The sequence below is a fragment of the Talaromyces amestolkiae genome, assembly GCF_001896365.1.
Source record: "Talaromyces amestolkiae strain CIB chromosome Unknown scaffold4.1, whole genome shotgun sequence".
In the NCBI taxonomy this organism is placed as follows: Eukaryota; Fungi; Ascomycota; class Eurotiomycetes; order Eurotiales; family Trichocomaceae; genus Talaromyces; species Talaromyces amestolkiae.
In genome coordinates, this window is record NW_024468040.1 from 161,652 (window position 1) to 182,071 (window position 20,420).

The 20,420-nt window shown below is 46.6% G+C and overlaps 9 protein-coding genes across 9 annotated transcripts; 4 read left to right on the plus strand and 5 right to left on the minus strand.

Annotated features, from left to right (window-relative positions):
- Positions 1-81: 81 nt before the first annotated feature.
- Positions 82-1,017, minus strand: BHQ10_002659 (uncharacterized protein; the record flags this gene model as incomplete). Its single annotated transcript, XM_040874829.1, has 1 exon — positions 82-1,017. The coding sequence occupies one exon, from the start codon at positions 1,015-1,017 to the stop codon at positions 82-84; it is 936 nt and encodes a 311-aa protein (XP_040731164.1).
- A 902-nt stretch (positions 1,018-1,919) lies between these two features.
- On the plus strand, positions 1,920-2,875 carry BHQ10_002660 (uncharacterized protein; the record flags this gene model as incomplete). The annotated part of the gene is made up of 2 exons (XM_040874831.1): positions 1,920-2,046; positions 2,100-2,875. 2 exons carry the CDS (start codon positions 1,920-1,922, stop codon positions 2,873-2,875), a joined length of 903 nt encoding a protein of 300 aa, XP_040731165.1.
- A 244-nt stretch (positions 2,876-3,119) lies between these two features.
- On the minus strand, positions 3,120-4,732 carry BHQ10_002661 (uncharacterized protein; the record flags this gene model as incomplete). The annotated part of the gene is made up of 2 exons (XM_040874832.1): positions 3,120-4,225; positions 4,279-4,732. 2 exons carry the CDS (start codon positions 4,730-4,732, stop codon positions 3,120-3,122), a joined length of 1,560 nt encoding a protein of 519 aa, XP_040731166.1.
- A 3,480-nt stretch (positions 4,733-8,212) lies between these two features.
- Positions 8,213-10,136, plus strand: BHQ10_002662 (uncharacterized protein; the record flags this gene model as incomplete). The annotated part of the gene is made up of 4 exons (XM_040874833.1): positions 8,213-8,705; positions 8,760-8,882; positions 8,938-9,193; positions 9,254-10,136. The coding sequence occupies 4 exons, from the start codon at positions 8,213-8,215 to the stop codon at positions 10,134-10,136; spliced, it is 1,755 nt and encodes a 584-aa protein (XP_040731167.1).
- Positions 10,137-10,697: 561 nt separating this feature from the next.
- On the minus strand, positions 10,698-12,698 carry BHQ10_002663 (uncharacterized protein; the record flags this gene model as incomplete). The annotated part of the gene is made up of 1 exon (XM_040874834.1): positions 10,698-12,698. One exon carries the CDS (start codon positions 12,696-12,698, stop codon positions 10,698-10,700), a length of 2,001 nt encoding a protein of 666 aa, XP_040731168.1.
- A 341-nt stretch (positions 12,699-13,039) lies between these two features.
- BHQ10_002664 (uncharacterized protein) lies at positions 13,040-13,956 on the plus strand (the record flags this gene model as incomplete). The annotated part of the gene is made up of 2 exons (XM_040874835.1): positions 13,040-13,252; positions 13,348-13,956. 2 exons carry the CDS (start codon positions 13,040-13,042, stop codon positions 13,954-13,956), a joined length of 822 nt encoding a protein of 273 aa, XP_040731169.1.
- Positions 13,957-15,265: 1,309 nt separating this feature from the next.
- On the plus strand, positions 15,266-16,858 carry BHQ10_002665 (uncharacterized protein; the record flags this gene model as incomplete). Its single annotated transcript, XM_040874836.1, has 1 exon — positions 15,266-16,858. One exon carries the CDS (start codon positions 15,266-15,268, stop codon positions 16,856-16,858), a length of 1,593 nt encoding a protein of 530 aa, XP_040731170.1.
- A 97-nt stretch (positions 16,859-16,955) lies between these two features.
- On the minus strand, positions 16,956-17,757 carry BHQ10_002666 (uncharacterized protein; the record flags this gene model as incomplete). The annotated part of the gene is made up of 2 exons (XM_040874837.1): positions 16,956-17,650; positions 17,700-17,757. The coding sequence occupies 2 exons, from the start codon at positions 17,755-17,757 to the stop codon at positions 16,956-16,958; spliced, it is 753 nt and encodes a 250-aa protein (XP_040731171.1).
- A 235-nt stretch (positions 17,758-17,992) lies between these two features.
- BHQ10_002667 (uncharacterized protein) lies at positions 17,993-19,971 on the minus strand (the record flags this gene model as incomplete). The annotated part of the gene is made up of 5 exons (XM_040874838.1): positions 17,993-18,848; positions 18,913-19,110; positions 19,191-19,334; positions 19,386-19,634; positions 19,697-19,971. The coding sequence occupies 5 exons, from the start codon at positions 19,969-19,971 to the stop codon at positions 17,993-17,995; spliced, it is 1,722 nt and encodes a 573-aa protein (XP_040731172.1).
- Between the last annotated feature and the right edge of the window lie 449 nt (positions 19,972-20,420).

The window sequence follows — 20,420 nt, forward strand, 5'->3', positions numbered from 1 at the left end:
TTGGCTTCTTGTTCAGTGTTTCGAAGGTGTATAGAGATAAGAGTACAATATATTAAATCATATACTTTATAACACTGCCACTTATGCCACCTGACTGAACGTATCCCTGACAATCTCACTCTGCCTCTCTAAAAACTGCCCGAATGTATTCAATTCGATCCCCCATGCCTTGACCTCATCCATGTCCACTAATCTATCCATATCGCTCAAGAATCTGTGCCACGACGCAGGCGAGTTTTTGCTCGCTTCCTCCTTGATTTCTGCATCTGACAGGTACTGCGCCTTTATCTGCTTGCCAGATACTCGGCTCAAACAGGTCACTAATTCATCCACTGTGCATAGCTGCGATGCAAGTGCGATAGCCTTCCCATGGAACCGCTCCGGGTCAACGAAGGCTGCAACAGTGAATTTTGCGGTATCTGCTTCATCGATCATCGGTATCCGTGTTTCGCGTGTATACGACGTCCGAAAAACGCCCGTCTTTTCAAGATCAGGATTGACGACTGAGATTTTGGGCGCGATAAAGTTGGCCATGAAGTTCCCCGGTCGCAGAATAGTGTAGTTTTTGAATTCTGCGGCGCGAACGAGCTCCTCCATTGCGATCTTGGGTTTGATTACCATTGCTAGCATCCCTCCTTCGGGGTTCCAGGCTGCCATCCGTTCGGGTCTGTCGGTGCCCAGGGTCGTTGATACTACCACGTGAGTTATTGTCTCGACTGATCTTGCGGCGGAGAGTATGGTGTTTGTGTATTTGATTGTTGTTTCGTGGGGCGCCGGTGGCACGACGAGGAAGAGGCCTGTACAGCGTTGCATGCCTGCCACGAGGGCGGATTCGTCGTCGAGAGAGCCGGTGAAGAGCTTTGCGCCGAGAGATTGTAGTCGAAGGGATAATGGGGAGGAGGGACTTCGTGTTATGGCGTGGACTGTGTGGCCGGAGGACAGGAGGAGACGCGCTACGGCGCCACCTTGACAGCCTGTTGCGCCGGTGACGAAGATGGTAGATGTACGTGCAGACATGTTGTACAGAATATCAGGCTGGGGAAGTAAAAAGTTACAAATAGGAGGCTGTTGATTGTGATTTGTTTTCAGATTTATGTGCTTTTTGACGAAGAGGAGAGGGCTATGTGCCTCTCTTTATAGACCAGTAGTAGCGCTCAATCCGCTCATATTCGGACGCGAGCGACTGATATGTACTCCCAATTCGTGTATGGCGACTCACTAAAATGGCGGAAGTCCGCCATTATTCACAACCAGTTCCTCCTCTACAGCCTCGTACAGATATATTCAAACGTTCGTATTTACAGTTCCTTGAAATGAAGCTATCCAGAGCGCTATGCTAACCAATCAGAGATCGCCATTGCCTAGATCTGGCGGAGTTCCGCCGCCCCACTTGATGGACTTTACTTCTCGCGTTTACCAACAGTCAGTGCAAACTCATGAACAATTAATCAATCATCATTCAATCCTCTGGCGGGCTTCCGCCATTTCCCATAATATAGCTTTGTCTTGCACATGCCTGAGCTGTCATGTCCGTCATACAAGCACCAGTCGCCTACAAGGAACGAAACGGTGCGGCCATCCCACGGCGGAAATCATGCCGAGCATGCGCCAAAGCAAAACGGCGCTGCGATCTTATGCTCCCTGTATGTTCACGATGCAGTCAACGACGACTGGGCTGTGAATATCCTTTACTACTGGAAGCTTCAAAGTCATTTTCTCCGGTACAGTCAGTGCCGGATTTTAACGAAATTCATTTCCATCAACCAATATCGACGCCTTTGTACGAACAGCCSCCCCCGCCGATATCAATATCACATGTACAATTGATACCATCATCTTACCCGGAAGCCCATAGGACTAGCAGTAAGAAATTGCTGTCGTCGCCTCCAGTCAGCATCAAGCCACTCTTCGCATCCGGCATGGCCTCTCGGCTCCGGATTACCTTGGATGTATTACAGAATGCGCACAGGACGATGGTGCTGGAGAATCAGACGCCGTGGTGTCATCCGTTGTTGTATAAGAATGGGATGCCGAGGGTGATGCAAGGTGTGTCCTCTGCATTTTATGTTTTTATGGGTGGTTAATGTTAATCGGAGTAGATGCGTATGCATGTTGCTCGCTGTACATGAATAGGAATCCCACGAATTCCAAGACTATCTTGTCAATTATCGAAAACCGTGTTGCTGAACTGCTGGCATCGGAGCAGTCGAATGATGCCTGGGATTGTCTTGCGCGTCTACACGCGCTCATATTGTATCAGACAATACGAATCTTTGACGATGACGCTTCGGCTCGTGTAGCTGCAGAGCTCACAATGCCCGCTCTGAAGGCAACGCTAAGTCATTTCGAAGAGAATGTGTTCTTGGAAGATACGCTATTGTGTATGAGCGGTCTACCTATAAACTGTCTCATCGATGATCCAGCCACTTCAGGCGCGAAAGATTACTGGCACAACTGGATTTTTGAGGAGTCTGCACGTCGCACATTGTTCCTCTCATATCTGCTGATAAGGATATGGGAGGTATCCCAATACGTGAATATGCCGCAGACCATCACAACATCGACTGCAAAATCCCAGAGGGTTGGAGAAAAGAACAAATTGACCTGCGACGGCCGCCTCGGTTTATCGAACAGCTGGTGGTACTGGTACTTGTCAGCACACCTATGGGAAGCGCCCACCCGGTATGATTTCGCGCTAGCCTATGCAGAGAAGAATCGGTTCGTGATCAAGAATCTAGATTTTAGTGAGTTTTTGGCATTGGGACAGCCTGAGGATGTAGATTTGTTGGGAAAGATGGCGCTGTCGACGCTCATGGGAAATGAGAAGTTGCAGGACTGGTTTTTTGAGCGAGGGGCGATGTTGATGGTGCCTTAACTTCTTGGGCATGATGTATGTATAGAAAGGTTGTAGGGAACATGTAAGTTGAGTCCGATGGTTCATCCAGATATCTGATATGTTACAATTACTACAAGAAGTAGTAAAGCAAGAGGTGTAGCATTAGCACTACCTAGGTGTACCTTCTAGCAAGCTTCGAATTTCAAACTCTCAAGGAACAAATCGCCAAGCAATACATGTAGTCTAAGCTCATAAGTGTTTACGCGATGCCCTGACTCGGTGTTCATTCATCCTCCATGAAAGCATCCTGCTCCCAGTCTGAATCTATCAAGTCGACCAACTCCTTCTCAGTAGACTTGGTGTTGGCAGCAAGAGTCGACGCACCGTCACTACTCGATCGCTCAACAATCGAGACGTCATCATCGTCACTCATCGAATCGAACATACTATGCTTGACTTCGCGTAGAATGTTGCAGATACGGCTTCGATTGATTATGCCTAACGACTCCTCGCATAAACGCTCAGCATGGAGACAGAGATACTGCCAATCCAGAGGGGTGCTGTATTCCTCAATCGACTCGAGCTCCCAGATGATATCGTACGGCGCTCGTCGTACCCAGTAGGTCCATGGCACGACGACTTTGGTTTGGTTCAAGAAAGCCTCGACCTCAGAGTGGTGCATTTCGTCGAGCATGTTCATGACAGAGTCATGAGCGCCATTCTGATTAGAGGCAGAGGTGGTAGCACCAGCGTCATGGAGCTTCTGCTTCATGGTAGTATAGCGGCGTGCGCTCTCGGCGATGAGATCCTCGACCTCATCGACGTGGACTGGGTCGTGCATGGCAATGAGGATACGGTTAACGTCGTCTGCGGTGCGATTGGCTTGATGCCAGGTACCGCAGTTACCTGTTTCATTCACGATCCAGTCTGAGATTTGACGTCCCTCTGTGAACATAGCTTCGTCAATGAATCGGTCTTGGAGCGTCTCAATAAACAAGTTCAAATCACTCTGGAGCCTGCTTTCTCCAATAATCTTGACGGCCATCTTCCAGCAATTGTCATGAATAGGAAAGCCGTGAGGGAAAAACTTTTCGTTCTTGTCATCGTGGTAATGACGTGGGTAGACGCTGACTCTCTTGACTGGAGGGTATTGAGTGGTGTTCTGCTTTTGCTTCTTGGTCAATTTCTTGTTGTAAAAGTGGCGTCGGTCAATTAGTGAATCGCCCTGTTCACGAGGGACGGTGAAGACGGGCTCCTTGGCTTCATAAGTGCACTTGTTGTACATCTTACGAGCTTTTGGGTCGGTGTCCCAGAGATGGTAGCGACCAAGTCCGGAGACGTAGTAATGCGGCTCTTCCTTGCCATGGTGATTCTTTTTCTGACGGACAACTATACAAAATATGAGCAACGTATTCGTCACCCAGTAAAATGGAAAACTTTACCAACACGATACATTCCAGTCCATCCTGGACGAGGCATGACGCCGAACTTGCGCTCATTTGCAGCATCGCAGTCAATAGAATTATCCTCTCCCTGCTGCAACTCTTCGAACTCCTCATTACCGGCATCAGCGTGCTGAGCCGCATCAGGACCCGTGGTGGTGAACGGGTTCACTACGCGAGAGACAGCCTGCTCATCCTCAAGAGTAATGCACATGCCGCAAATACCACAAAAGCTGTTTTGCTTCTTGTGGATGAACATCGGGCCAGCATGTTTATCGATCGGGTACTGGTCCACGTATTTGAAGCCTTGCTGATTGGCCAGGGGGGCTATAGCACAGAGTGCTGGATTGCCTGAGCTGCCAGAAGTCTGCTGAGACAAGCGGGTTTGGGCTGTTGGATGGCTAGCTGAGCCGCGTAGCTCGGCTGGACTGGGCCGGTAGACGAGCTGCATCATCTTGTTGGTTTTGAGTGATGTGTGCACTAAGTGGTTAGCTCAACTTGGGAGAAGATGAGAGGAGAGGAGAAAGTGCGGGATGGCAACGAAGACGACTGAAAATAAAAAGAAAAGACTATCTCTAGGCATCCTCCTTGTCGTCAATATTACCGCTATAAGGTTCAAAGGTGTACCTAGGCTTCAATATGGAAATGAAGAGTCAATTCGGACGTCACCACCCTAGGCAGCATCAGGTATCACCAAACCGGCGATGATACAAGTAAATGCAAACTCTCAAAAGGGAGAGAATCATATAATTGCATAGAACACGGTCAAGGCTAGGTAAGCGATGGAAATAGTGCTGAGAGATCATTATTCATTATACTATCTGTCATGAAGGACCCTGGCGATCCTCACCAAGCGCACGTAAAGTAAAATTACTGATTTTTTTCAAATGAATTGGTTGATGAGGGCGGTCGCTACCATTGTCGCTCGGATTGGACCGAATTCTGGTAAGCACATAAACACCAAACAATGGCTTCAGCGCAGGCACCGATAAAGCAATAAGAGTAGCTCCTATCTCAGACATCTCAACCGCAAGTTGTGGGTCGTAGTACCATGTGTTATCGCTTGACCACTGGCCCAGGCAAACCAGGAATATACGAGCGCCGGATATCATGAGAACACTATACCGGTCAATATGCCTTTTCTTTCGAGTTTTTCCTGCACGGTTCACTCACAGTACACCTGGAAACATGACGCAGGCCAGTTCTAGTTTTCGTCTCAACGGCACATGTAGAAGATGGATCAGCATGGACGGAATGACGAACATGACGACGTCACATGTGAACGATAGGCATGAAATGGTAATGTATACCGCACCCCAAGTGATGCACTTGTATACATGGTAATCCGCCTGCCACGAATATGGCCATACGCCGGTCACCGGAATGCAGTGAAATAGTAAGAGAAAGAATTGCGCGAGAAAGAACACGACGAAAACGATTGTACAGATACGTATGGAAATGTAAAGTTTGGCGTGGGCGTCGGATAGTCGAGAATAAAATGCAAGACCCGAGAGACGACAGATAAAGAGTGCGATGATGTAGAGAAAGTGCATGACGATGTCCAGTAACTCGCCATAGTTCATTCGATCTTCGTCCAGGGACATGACATAGTTAACGTAGGCGCTGCGGCGACCATTTCCGTTGTTGATTAATAAGACGCATACTGGCACAAGGGGTATATAGAGAACCTATCCAGATTGAAGTCAGTTCACTGATCACCTCGGAGAATTTGAATCGGGGGCGATCCTGACGTACAAAAGTAAGACACGCCAACCAGTCATCTAATCCAAATCTTTTTACAACAAATATCCGCGAGTAACACCGAAAAAGCAAAAAGATAAAAGTCAAAGCAAAGACGGCATATATACCGATCTTGCTAGGCCTATCGCGCGATTCTAGTAAAGTTGCGAGTGTGATGTCGGCAGGTATATGGCCAACGGAATAGGCATAAGCGATATCAGACGGAATATTGCTTGCATTATGGTCCATTGTAGGAAAAGTATGGTGTTGGTTTCGCTAGAGGCACTTTCATAATTTTCTCTTATCCGAGTTAAGGAATCAATGCTGCTGGATGTCCGTTCCTGTTGGGAGGTCGTCGCAGATACGTTTCGTCAATATGGCTCSTTGTTTGTGAGATTGTCGAGTCTCAATGCTTTCTACCACTTTCCGATCGCCTGCTTCCGTCAATTGGTCACTTCGAGGCGGAATGCGCGCTTGAAAGGCTGAGTTCCGGATCAAAGTAAGTACAGCATATTGATACCTTACTGGGTCGCTCTAACCGCACAACCCAGGAAGTGACATCTAAAATATGTTGTTTATCCAACCGATGCGCATCCAGAAGGAAGGAAAGATGTCAAGACAAGACAATAAGGTCTGCTCATGATGAGATCTCTGCTTAGGAAGAAAACAGAACAATCCTGCAGAGGATCGGTGCGCAAAACGACCAAATCAAACGGCTCGGCAATAGTTTCTCGGCCGCGCAATCATGCAATTCGACAGAGTTTCTCATCATCGCAGTCGGGAGAGCCCGCTAAGTCGAGGTTTGTATTGGGTTAGAAGGACACCACTGTGACGGTTAGCCTCGAGTCAGTTCCGCACTGGGACAATGCGCACGCATGCTCATCGGCGACTTGCTACCATTGAGGATTAGTCTGATGGCACGCGCCGCGACGACGGGACGGCACTATGTGGGCGCCATGTGGACCCCAAAGCCCTGCTCCTGATGCCTATGGACTGTGCCTGGGACGCCGGCGGGATCTATGCGCTAAAGGTCTTTGGGGCCTGGAACGATGCTCATAAAGGATTGAAAATGGGGAAGGCGAAGAATTGTGCGTGCTCCAGGGCCAATGGGATAGCCGTCGGACACCGGGTAGGAGATCCTGAGTTTCGCCGTCTAATTAGTGAGATAAGAACCAAATCCCGGGGGGTTCATCAAGTCTATGTTGAATTGTTGATCAACAGAATGTATTCAAAGCCTCGATATTTCCATTTTGACTCACTCTTTCATGCATGCCATCTATCAGTCGAATCGATGATCAATCTGCCACGTCCCAGCCTTGGGCGCCATCATGGCAAATTTTCTGCAAGCTCGTCGCCCCAAGCCCCCACTGAAGAGCGCATGCTTACATTGCTTTTAGCGCACTCTAGCATTTTTAGTGCTGCATACGTACGTTGTAAACTGACTGACTGATCGACATAAGACTGCTACTAAGCAACCAGTCTTCTTCAGTCCTTATCTTCTCCAGACCTAATCGCAGTACATAGCATTTCTCCTATTTATCAAGACAAGGACCACCACATATAAACACCGATGTAGCGTATACTTTCCTACTCCATACGAGGTACGAGGGGATCGATATTGGTCGAGATTAGGACTACAGTTGAGCTGCTCCTTAGCAGCTGGTAAACCACTTTTGGCAGGCCACGTGTACTCGATGACAGCATCACCACATACGGTACAGAAGTACCTTGGTATATGGTGTGCCAGTTGATATTCTGATTCCTATTTCTGTCTTTTTCTTTCCATGCTTAGTTATGTCTTATTCGCTGCCCAATATGAGATTGGTATGAACTTTCATACACAGGTTCCGCTTCGTTGCCGAGTAGGCGCCGAATAGGTGCAGAGTAAGGAGGTATGAGTTATTGTGAGTATATATCCTGGACAGTAGTCTACAACAAGATAGAAGAGGCTCCCGGTACAACCTGGTGGTCGTACGAGGCAGAAAGTCTATCAAGTCGCGCTTCTTTAGGTACCGCGGAGGAGGTACCGCGGAGATGCCGTGAAATCTCCGTCTTTGTGAATCAAGATAGCAACGGTCTCATGTTATTTAAGTGATCTTTACTGTCTCTCAGGTTTCAGAGTTCTCTCATCTTGTACTGAAATATCAACAGCTCATTTATTCAATTTCGAAAGCTACGCCGTCTTCTGAGCAACATGGCTGGCTTCCTTCTAGGCCCTGTTTTCCAGCCGCCGTTAGGGCTCTTGTCTTCCCCCCCAATGAGAGCCGTAACTACGAATCTGTCCAACGCTTTAATGGACACTATTCAACATGGTTATAGTAATTTCGGGAATTTCAGTGCCAATTCATCCGCAATCTCCATCACGGCGTTGTCCACCGAAGATGATGGAAACTCTCCCTTTTTCGACTTCCAATTCTCATCTCCCTTCCTGAACCGGTCAGCTGGTAGTACTGAAATTGTGAATAGCACTTCTATGTACAGGATTGGTAGCATTTCCAAACTCTTCACCGTGTATACTCTTTTGGTCAATTACGGTTGGGAGCATTGGGACGAAGCGATCACGCAGTATCTCCCGGAGCTTCAAGACGTCACTAATTTACCTGGTGATACTTCGCTTACGAGCGTCGATTGGAGCAAGATCACGGTCGGTGATCTTGCCTCGCAGCTATCAGGTATTGGCAGAGACTGTAAGTCATCTGTGTTTATATGACTGTTCAGACAAAAACTAATACCTTGCGAAGATTCTTATGGAGATGTAGCCACTCTTGATATCCCCTGGAATGAATCAGGACTCCCTCCCCTACCATCAGAAAATATTCCCAGATGTGGAGGCAATTCTAGCGCACCACCATGTGACCGTGACGGTACATTATTCTGATGCACGTTTCCCAAAAACTCATTTTAATTGTTTCTTTCTAGAATACTTCCATGGACTACTCCAAAGAGCTCCCGTTATTTTGCCTCAAACGACACCTATCTACTCAAATACCGCCTTCCGAATTCTTGGATACATCTTGGGAGCCATCAGCAACATTCCATTCGATAAGCTGCTAGACTCTACGGTACTCCGGCCTCTGAATTTGACAACGACTTCATATGTGATACCCGCGGAAGGTTCGTGGGTAATTCCAAATGGCGATAGCGCATGGTATCAGAACACCAGTGATGAGACGCCGTAAGTACCCCTGTCATCTTATGGACCACCAACCTGTGCTGATATTGGTCTATATCAAAGTACGGCAGGCATGTACTCTTCGTCATCCGATTTGGCAAATTTTGGTCGCGATATCTTGCTTAGCAAACAGCTTTCCACACTCGAAACTCGACGCTGGATGAAACCAAACTCTCATACTTCAACGCTTTCTTATTCTGTTGGAAGTCCGTGGGAGATCCTCAGGACTAAAAGTCAAATATCCCATGGCCATACCATTGACTTATACACTAAATCGGGAAGTCTTGGGCAATACAACTCGCTTTTGGTGGTCTCCCAGGACTATGGTGTAGCACTTTCAATCATGACAGCCGGTTCCAGTAGCTCGGCTGTTATGGAAGTGGTTTCTGAGATGGTTCTTCAGACTTTAATTCCGGCTCTGGAAAATCAAATGCTCCTTGAAGAATGTGATCGATTATGCGGGATCTATAGTTCGTCCGATCAGAACAAGAACTCGAGTCTTACACTGTCAGTGGACACAAATGGTCTGCAAATCGAGCGGTGGATAAATCGCGGCGTCGACTTCCTGGCAGCCATTCAGACATATGCTTCTCAAACTAACAGCCCACCAATTCAGCGAGTTCTCCTACAGGCTACGAATTTAGAGAGTCCATCGGATGGTCAAGATGGTGGGTTTCGTCGAGTCAGATACCGTGCGATCTTTGAAACAAGCACGAGTGAACGGGCTGGGCCAACTCGGATTATGCCCCAAAGTGCAAATCAGTGGGCCACCATCGATACTCCTATGTATGGAGAGATTGCTTTTGATGACTTTATTTTTCACTTTGATCATGCTGGGAATGCTTTCGCGATAGAACCTCGGGTTATGAGAGACACGCTTTTGACGGCTGATAGGGAATCAAGCAATTTCTCTCGGTTTACATATCGTATGGGCCCAGAATCATGATCTGCAGTTATTCATCCTGCAGTTCTAATTAGGTTACAGTTTGTATATTATGGTTGGATTCTGATAATTTCATTTCCCACGCTACGTTTAAGTTCAAAAAAAGAAACAGTGCCGGGGGAGAATCTTGTTTATTAAACCACTTTGCGCATTTGCTAAGCCACTCACTGTTCTTTTGCCGAGTTGATATCATTCATTCCAATATTTGTCTTCTGTAGATTGCATAAACTGCATATCCTTCTGGCTGAACTGCAAATTCAAATATTAGTCTCAAAATCCGAATCACAAGTCATCAAGGTCTCGAAATACAACCTGTATTGCATAAACAAGGTAAAACAAAAATATCTACAGGTCCTTCCATATGAGCCATTAGATTACTGGATTATGAGCATATCTGTTCAGAATGAGATAAGTCCTTTTCACTCTCTATGGCGAACAAGTACCCAAATAACCAAAAGCTATAACTTGCAACGTGATATTTAAATTGATATTGATTCAGCAATTGCATAATTCATTAGTTTCACACCATACAATACATTCCACGACCCGGGAGGCATTATCGAATCAGCAATTTGGTCCGCGAAGATTTTCAAAATGCCTCCCCACCAATACTAGCTGGTGATCAATCCTTTCGAGGACTTGCTTAGTCTGATTATGTGAGATTGCGGTCGCTGCTGTGTCACGTAACAAACTGGCTGTTTTTATATAGGTGCTCACGATCTGGTACCTCATATCACCTCCATCCGTTTTTTCTGTGCTTCTATGTCTGACGCGTAGCAATTCTGAGGGGCCTCGTTGACAAAGTTCAATGCCCCGTTGGGCAGACCAGTAACACATTCCAGCACATATGTTCCGCAGGATATTAGGTGCAAGGTCAACCAACGAGTGTCGCTTAGTATGACCGCTATCGTCCTCAATCTCGTATTGGTTAATCCAGCGACATACACTGGCCATGCCATTCAATATGCGAATACTCTCGTACTCGATCCGAGATGCGAGCACGTCGGCTTCCAAAAGACTCTTTTCATCGTGTTTTATACCGTAGTCCGCGACGATAGCTTCGATCTGCAAGAAACAGTGGAACTCCAAAGCCCATAAAACTGCTCGTCGCAGGTGAGTGTGTTTTTGCTTCCTTGTTGTTCTCGTACTAGAAGAAGGCTGCGCCGGCTCATCTTGCGGCCTTTGGTCAAGAGGTTTGAGTTCGCCATCTTCCTGGTAATTCCTTCGAAGATGTCGAGGACAGAGAGTTTTGCTCCAATGATGAAGTTGATCATAGAGACCGTGCACATGCTTCGGGTCCACACCTTGACGCTTAGCGCTGATTGTACATAATTTCTGGATGATTTCTCGAGCAATAGTAGCCAGTGATACCATTGCATCAAAGTAGTCGCGAATTTCAACATTTGAAATTTTATTATCACTATCAATGTTGGGGATGTGTATATGTGAGCTTTGCTTCCGATCAAGACAATGGAAAGCATCAAGTCCGTATATATGCCAATAGAGGAGCATGCGGCGTTGCGCAGCGTTTGCCAGGCTCTCGGGCGAAGAATCTAAGCCTGTAGTGGAGGAAGGACGATCGCAAATCTGGTTCTGTAACATAAGTAAAATTAGAGCATCATGCGTCAGAAACAAAGTGCCCAATTTCGAATGTAGCGCGGACTCGTCGTCGTTTTCGTTCTCTTCATAGTCGTAATTAATCATGAGCGCTAGCGCCTCGAGTTCGTCTAGTCTGACTGTACCATTTCCCGAATGGGCGCTTCGAGCTTCCAGAAACGCCTTGCGGAACTGGCGCGCATAACGCTGTTCAAGGTCCAATTTGTTTTCTACTGTGGTAAATGGCATGCCTCGGCATGCAATCGCATATATTAAAGCTGGGCTGCATCTTCCAGAGTAGAAATCTTGCCAAAATGCGTCTTCAACGAGGATTGGAAGATGTAAAGCCGCCAGGTTGAAGTAGGAATGGAGTGCTGCTGCAAGCGTAGAAGATTCCCCCAAATTATCCGGAGTCTGAAATCTGTGTAATGCCGAACTGCAAGTGGTGCTGGTTTGCTCATCGATTTCGTGACTCAAGGATATTCCATCTTGATTATTCATCATTGACCAATCAAAAGAACCTTCATTCAAGAATACTTGATCGAGGAATAGCATGTTATCAAGACTCAGCCCGAACGTATCATCAACAGGTAAGCCTTCCGGCGTTATCAAAGGAGTTGTGTTCTCATCTTGTGCTTTACATTGACCGCTTCGAGATGGTATGGCATGAGTTACAGGCGTTTCCGGAACAAACGCGGGGCATGGAATAATTTCCGAGCGAGGCGAGCTATTACGGATCACAGTATCGGCGTTCAAACCACCGTTATGATTCCGTGAGTTGCTGATCAAGCGATTTCGCTGTCGAATGCGTGCATCATCGGAGTCTTTTACGCGGCATTCCAGATCACGAAGCGCACACTGAGAACATGTGGCGATGCCCTGGCTTGCCAACGACAATCGATCACATTTGACCTTGCGACGGTAGCAAAAGTCACATGATTCCCGGACGAGGCCACGTTTCACAGGCATTGAAGCATCAGACTTTGCTTTAAAAAGGTAAAAAAAAAATGGGTAATTCGAAGCAAGGTGAATCGATACCTGCTTGTAGGTACGGGAAGGTTCGCGGGAGAAGAAGAGATGTGTTTGGAGTGAGGTAATTGCCGACGGATATAGAGCGGGACTTTCACGGAAGCTCCGTCTTTGCGCCGTAAACCCCCCAAGGCAGAAGCATATGGAGAAATTTTAATGGTAATCATATGGGATCCAATGCCAAAGTTGCATTGCGAATCCTGAAATGTCCGTTGAGATGTTAAACTATAAAGTGAGTATCAATCACCCAGCATTTGAGTCATGCACCATCAACGAACGCAATGGAGCAACAAAATCAATCAGTTGACTACTACGGGTACCTCCCCAGCAAATCAGCAGCTTTATTTGGCATCATATTTTTTGGTGTCTCAACAATAATATGTCTCCTTCAGGTGGTCTTTGGTCCCTACAAGCATTACTGGATGCTGACTGTAGCGCTCATGGCCTCTGGAGAGGCAATTGGTTGGGGAGCGCGTCTATGGGCTCATAATTCAGTAAGTCGGTCCTAGTTTTAGCCTTCTTCTATCGAACTTTCTATTGTCGAGGTATTTTGGATGATCACGACTAATGACTACATGGTATAATACAGCCGACGGACTGGATGCCCTTCATGATCCAGATCTGCAGTCTCGTTATCAGCCCAGTGTTCATTTCCGCCGCTGACTACGTCCTCTTCTGCAAAATCATAGAAAAATCTGGACGTCGACTCTTTTCTATTCCGTCAAAATTATTTTGGATTGGCTTCATCATTTTCGACATAATATCTCTTTCCATTCAGATTGTTGGAGGCGTCGAGGTTTCAAGTGCGCAAAATTTCGACGACCTAAACCATGGATCAGCTGTGATGCGCTCGGGAATTATCTTCCAGTTCAGCAATACCGTACTCTTTGCAGTGCTACTTTTGGGGGCCACTGTCAGCCTGAAGCGGAGGGACATCCCGCTGAGCTCTGTAGCAAAATGGCCCATAATCGTCACTCTGTGTTTGTCAACGCTCATGATTCTGATTCGCAATGCGTACCGCATTCTGGAATTGGGTGATGGATGGAATGGGCATCTAATGCGCACAGAAATATACCTCATCGGCTTCGACATGGTCCCTATGGCGGTGGCAGTTGGCGTTTGTGTAATCTTTTCTCCAAGCTTTTTCCTGAGTCCGATGGATAAAGAGGTGGCCTTGTCTTTGCACTCGTTGGCGTGATCTTGTGCGATGCTTGGTATACATTTAGGAGTCGTCTAAATGCTTGAATTGCTGCTAGATAATCCATAATGGTCTTGTTCTGGGTTTATCCTACTGGGTCTTCCTTGGGATTGTTGAAGTGGTATGGGTTAGGGCTATTGACGTTGGCGCCAGGGCGACTCGGCAAGCGCGGTAAATTGTTTTCATAAATTCATTTTTCAAAAAGGTCTTCTTGACACCTAGGCATGATCTAGACATTTTCAAGTCCTCAACGGCTTCACATAATTGACCATGGCTCGACTGAAAGTTTGAGTCAACTCACTCTTCCTTTGTAACTACTTGGTAGCTTGAATCCCTCAATCTCAGCTAATCCCCCAATCAACGACCCCCTACTATAAGCTACATCTGTATCAGCGCTAGAAACCCTGCCATTTGGAACACCATGCTACTTCGCCGGACGCTACGGGGTATAGCATACAGCTCAATTGCGGCATCTGTGCCATATCATCGGCGAATTAAACTTTGGCGAAATCACTTTCTCGAAGTCCACTTTGAACCTTCCGGGAAGCTTATTTCGTGCAGGGAAGCCGGGATTTTGTGGAGTGTATCGCTGTTCTCCTACTTGGTGGCATCTCTGAAGCCCTGGAATGTGCCAGCATTTGAAAGCTCCCATACGCAAGAGTTGAGACATCTTGCCGCTCATCTTGAGAAATCGGCAGAGTTGGTACTTAACAGTCCATTCCTCAATGTCAAATATTTCGTGCAGGTACGACTTGGTGCCTGCGCTGATAAAACGCGCTTTCTGGGCTTCAGGATTGAGCACAAGTTTATTTTCGGGCTTATTTTAGCCAAGTACTTTCCAGAGATGCCACAGCAGCTAGTTAATGAGGCTCAGCTTTTGACTGTCGCCTCCCTAAATCTTTTCTATAATGCACTTTTCTCTCTCAAGCCCGTAGGCTTATAAATAACCCTAACCCTGTCGCAATCCCCATGCATGTATAATAGGTCAACATGTGGTGGCAAATACTAGAAACACGAGTAGAACAGTGCATATAGTCATAGAAGATATTATAATATACATGTAATCTTGAATCTCATGTGATTTGATGTCCGCCGTGAATATTTGGCCGATCGGATAGATCGGCCGATACGTCCTGCATAATTCCCCGTTTCGGCGAACATGACGGCGGAGACAAAGGGTTCATGATCATATAGATAATTCTGTGTCTTGTCTAATTGAAGACATTCTTCATTATTGATCATTTAATTTCGGATTGCTACTGTCACAATTTACCCAAGTTCTACTATTCACTATATTTCAACATCCGTCATGGGATTGCTTCCAGCCCGGAAGGCCGTGGCGCTTCAAATCAGCGCCGGCCAAGCCATCAAAATCATTAATACACATGGAAAACAAGTCGTTGACTTTTGGGCATTTAATCCCGACGATACTCACGATTATCTGTCCATGGTCCATACACGAACAGTTCTCCGCAAGGTTGCCGTGCGCCTTGGTGATTCCTTATACAGCACTCGCCGCAAGCCTATGCTTACCATTGAAGAGGATACCACCAAGGGCGTCCATGATATTATCTGGTCTGCATGTGATGCAGAAAGATATCGCATGCAAGGTGTTCAGGGCTACCATGACAATTGCAGTGAAAACATGCATACCGCTTTGAAAACTGGATTTCCGGACTGGACGGGCATCCCAGATGACTGGGTTCCCGACCCCTTCAACATTTTTATGAATGTCGCAATTGATCACCATGGTGGCCTTGATATAAGAGAGCCGACGAGCGAAAAGGGCCAATACGTCATTCTACGAAGCAATGTGGATTTGATTTTGGTGATGAGTTCTTGTCCTCAAGATATTGAAGCTGTCAATGGAGGAATGCCGACAGACTGTGAATATGAAATTCTCGAAAAGGAGGCTGCAGGAGAGACACAAGTCGCAAAAATACTTTCTCCTGTTAAGGCGTTGTCAACCCGACCTCAACGCCGCGTCAAAGTTGCTCTGTCTTTTGATTTTGATGCCGTCTCGCATTGGCTAGGAACTGGATGCCACCCCGATAACAACATGGCGGACTACAGTTCCGGTATATTCGCAGGCCAGGTTGGGGCAATTCGCCTATTGAATATGCTGAAGAAATTCGACATTGCTGACAAGGTGACATGGTTTGTGCCTGGACATACGATGGAGACCTTTCCCGATACAGTTCAACAAGTTGTCAAATCCGGTGCTGAGATCGGATTGCATGGATATGCTCATGAGGGTATCTATCAGATGAACGTAGATCAAGAGCGAGATGTGCTAGAAAAATGCATCGAAGTTGCCACCAAATTATGCGGAAAGCCACCGAGGGGGTATCGGGCACCTATGTACACAATTCGCGAAACCACTGTGGAAATGCTACGCAAGCACAAGTTTCTATACGATACCTCGCTTATGCATCACGACTCTCAACCATACTGGACTCCAAGTGATCCACCCATCGAGCACATTGACTTTACCAAGGATGCCTCCTCTTGGCTGCACCCTTCGCCAATTGCTGCACAGATCAAACCTGCTGAGGGACAACATCCTCTCGTGGAAATCCCTTGCGGCTGGTACAATGAGGATATGATGCCTCTGCAATATCTGCCGCATTTGGCCAACAGCAACGGATATGTCAGCACACGAGTAGTGGAGGAGATGTGGAAGGATAAGTTCCTATGGCTGTGGGAAAACGCTAAGGGAGAGGAAGGTAGCTCAACCACCGATTTTGTCTTCCCTATTCTGATGCATCCGGACACAAGCGGAATGGCACATATCATTGGTATGTCGGAGCGAATAATTAAATGGTTAAAGAGCTGGGGAGACAGTGTCGAATTTTACAAACATGAGGATATTGCCCGAGAATGGCTAGCAGACCAGAAGTAATTAGTGGACTTCGGTTTTAAACGATATGAATTCATTTATTTGACAGGTTCTTGCATATTTACTCCGTTCATATATTAAATATTAAAAGCTCGTTTTTCTATGCAACAGCGCCAGCCCCGGTAACTGCAACGATACTCATCTCATTGCATCCAGTCTGTTCAGCAGCAGTCAAGAAGTCCTGAACAGTGAGCTCTAGCCCTCGCTCACTCAAGATGTCATCCCCTTCACCAAGCTCTCCTCGAAGTAAAGGTCCATTCATCCCTCCATTTAACTCCCAGACTTTCCCATCCTTCTGCACGAAGGCCAAGAAATGGTGTCGATTATCGTCGCGAGGCGAGGGGACATTTGAAGATCCACGCGATGCCGCATCCATGTGTGCCTCCTCAATAAAACTAGAGTCATACAGTAATTGTGCTCGCTCTGTAGGGCCAAGGAGAATAGCTTGTTGGCGGAGTGCGTCTATTGCCGTGTCGGGTCGCACATATCGACCACCCTCCAGATTGAAGACTACGTGCAGAAGAGCCATTAAGCCACAAGCATGGCCGATGGTCTGTTTCATCCATACTACTGGTTCACTGGGACCTGAACCTTTGTACTCTGATATCGTTGGCTCAACTGCTGAGCGTGCAGCTCGATAAATAGACTGGTCCGCGAGAAAAATAAGGGCGTGGCAAGGTCGGAAATGGCTGTCTTGAAGGAAGTCTGGAGAGGTCGATAAGACGTCATGAAAGGCGAGATCCCATGAGAGCTGAAGATTCTCACAGAGAATTTCGAGGACATCGGGATTGTTCTCTGCTTACTCATCAGCGTGCTTTCTGCATAATGCACGGTGGACTTGTACCAAGCGGGATAAAGGTTTTGACGCCATCAATGATTTCTGGACGAGGCGGTGCAGGCATTTTGAGGATTTCAATGATAAATGTGATAAGAATTGTGGAATTCGGTTCTATCGAATATTTGATGAGTGATGAATAGGTGTCTGCCTTGGAGAAAGGGCGGGGTAGCTAGTTCGTCTCACCGTATTACTCATTAATCACAGCTTTCATCTTACTAAAGGAACAAAGGTTGAGCATCAGTCGGTCGACTAAATTCTGGGGTTTCGCTAATTTTCTAATTGACATATTAATTCTTCAATTATAAATTAAGCACAGTCTCCAGGTAATGTTGAATCAAGCTCCCCTCTATAGCACCGCCCGTCCCAACAAGTCCGTCAGGTCTAATTATCACGATTCCACCGACTGAAAGATCAATTCCATACTTTTCATGTGCTAAGCCATCAATATCGTAGTATGTATCACCAAATGGTGCCATTCCCAATGTCTCATAGGGGGAGCAGCCAGCATCCCGGCTAATTGTAAGCCATTTCGTGGCTGGATGTGAGTATAGCTCATTCCTGTCGACCAAATATTTTCGAAGTGCTTGAAGAGATGGAATTGTTGACTCAATTCTGCCAGCAAATACAATAATCCAGAATCTACCCAGATTGCGTGCTATTTCGTTAAAACGCACTTTTCTATTGATGCCGGGCACGGTAAGGTCGACATCAATTGCCCGGTTTCCCGGTTCGATTTTGAGACTCGTAGCAGCAGGGAATTGGTTCAAAATATTAGCGGGGTAATTGATACCTAAACCTGTGTTGAAAGATGCTGCTTGTTCGAATATCTGGCCCAAAACTAGATACGGATCAGCGGCAGGATCCCCTGTGTACCAAGACGGCCATTTGTGCGTCATGAGAAGGGATATGTCCTTGTCGTAGTTGATTAATTTCTCTACCGCAGTTCGACGTTCAGTGGCATAAGTCTGGAGAACTTCAGGGCGGGTAAAGCCATGTATCTGGCTGGCTAATTTCCAAGCAAGATTGACAGAATCGTGGATTCCAGTATTAAGTCCTTGTGCTGCTCCACTGCTATGAGTATGAGCTGCATCACCACAGAGGAATATGCGATCTTTGGTTGAGAAGTTTTTGGCAATGCGTTGCCCGATGGTATATCTGTCATATCAAATGAGTCTATGTTTAAGAGAAGGTGCTCGATTGAGAAATGCGGGCTGCTTACAAAGTCCACCAGTGTACCTCGGTGAATTTGACATTGAATGGCTGCATGGATTCAATGGCTTCCTTCACAGCGACCTCTTCGGTAACACCACTCGGATATTTGGCCGCAATTTCAGGAGTGAATGCATATCCGATGCGGGTTGCGCCATGATCCAGTGGTGCCCAGAGGACATTTCCGTGTGTCTTGCTTTCAATTGCACTTTAGGCACGTCAGCAAATGTTCCATAGTCATAGAGAGCAGCAGTTGTGGAAAGCTACTGGTTGAATCAAAGGGCTCACCCATAAGCACGCTTAATAGGCATGTCAGTCTCCACAATACCGTCAATACGGATCCATTTGTCTTCCGAAGTATCTCCCTCAAAAGGGATACCTGCGTGCCTGCGCACAAAACTTCGGCCACCATCCGCGCCGACGATATATTTGCTTCGACTCGTCTCAGTACGTCTCAACAAACTAAATTGCGAGTTTTCTTACCTGCGTAGCACTATCTTCTCTTGTGTTTTTGTACTAGTGAAGGTCGACTTTACAGGATAAGCGTCCGACGAGGCGAATCCGTCTTCAATCTCAAATCCAGTACACTCTGTAGATTCTCGATAAACAGCACCAACCGACCTCAGCTTGTCTCGTAATATTTCTTCGGTATGCATTTGGCGCAAAACGAGTACAAAGTCAAAAGCGGTGTCTTTGATGTTCTCCATGAACGTCCAAACACGCCCAGGAATCCTTGCATTTCCTGTCAGATACCGTCTGTAAAATGGTAGGTGCTGACGTTAAATCCCACTTACTGCTGAACGCCATCCTTGTATGTCACGCTTGTTCTGCATGCGAAACCTTTCTGCAGCATTGGCTCAATAAGGTCCAATTGATCTAACTGCTCCAAAGTACGAGGAAACAATGCAATTGCTCGTCCAAAAGCATCTTGAGTCTGCTTGTCGTACTTTTCCAAAACACAGACCGACAGGCCGAATCGAGCTATTTGGTATGCAGTCAAAAGACCAACCGGGCCACCTCCGACAATAACCACATCGTAAGTCTCGCTGATAGGTTCAGTAGCAGTCATCTTGGATAACAGACTGGGAAGTGGTGACCTCAGGACCAAGTGTAAAACTTCACCACTTTTTATTTCTCAGAAATTGATGAAATAAGGTCCGCATTTGCTGATGAGTTAGGTGGTTAATTACCTAGGTTGAAGACTATAGTTCGGCAGATAGCGTCCTGCAACATCGGCCAATTGTTGCTTTTCGGGCGACCCGACGCCTCCCTCACATCACGCCCGAGGAAGCTTTCCGGACTCATATACACATATTTGGAGACGGCCGATAAACTACTTCTTATTTTTACAGCAAACTATTACCCACATAGATCGCCGGACGTAAACACACTCTGATAAGGTATCTTCATATGCTACAATAAACTTATTCATAGTAGCGGCATACGGTATTTCTTATCGGCGGCCATCTTGTCGCCGGTCTCGTATTTCTATTACAAATTCAGCAGGAAATATCTTCG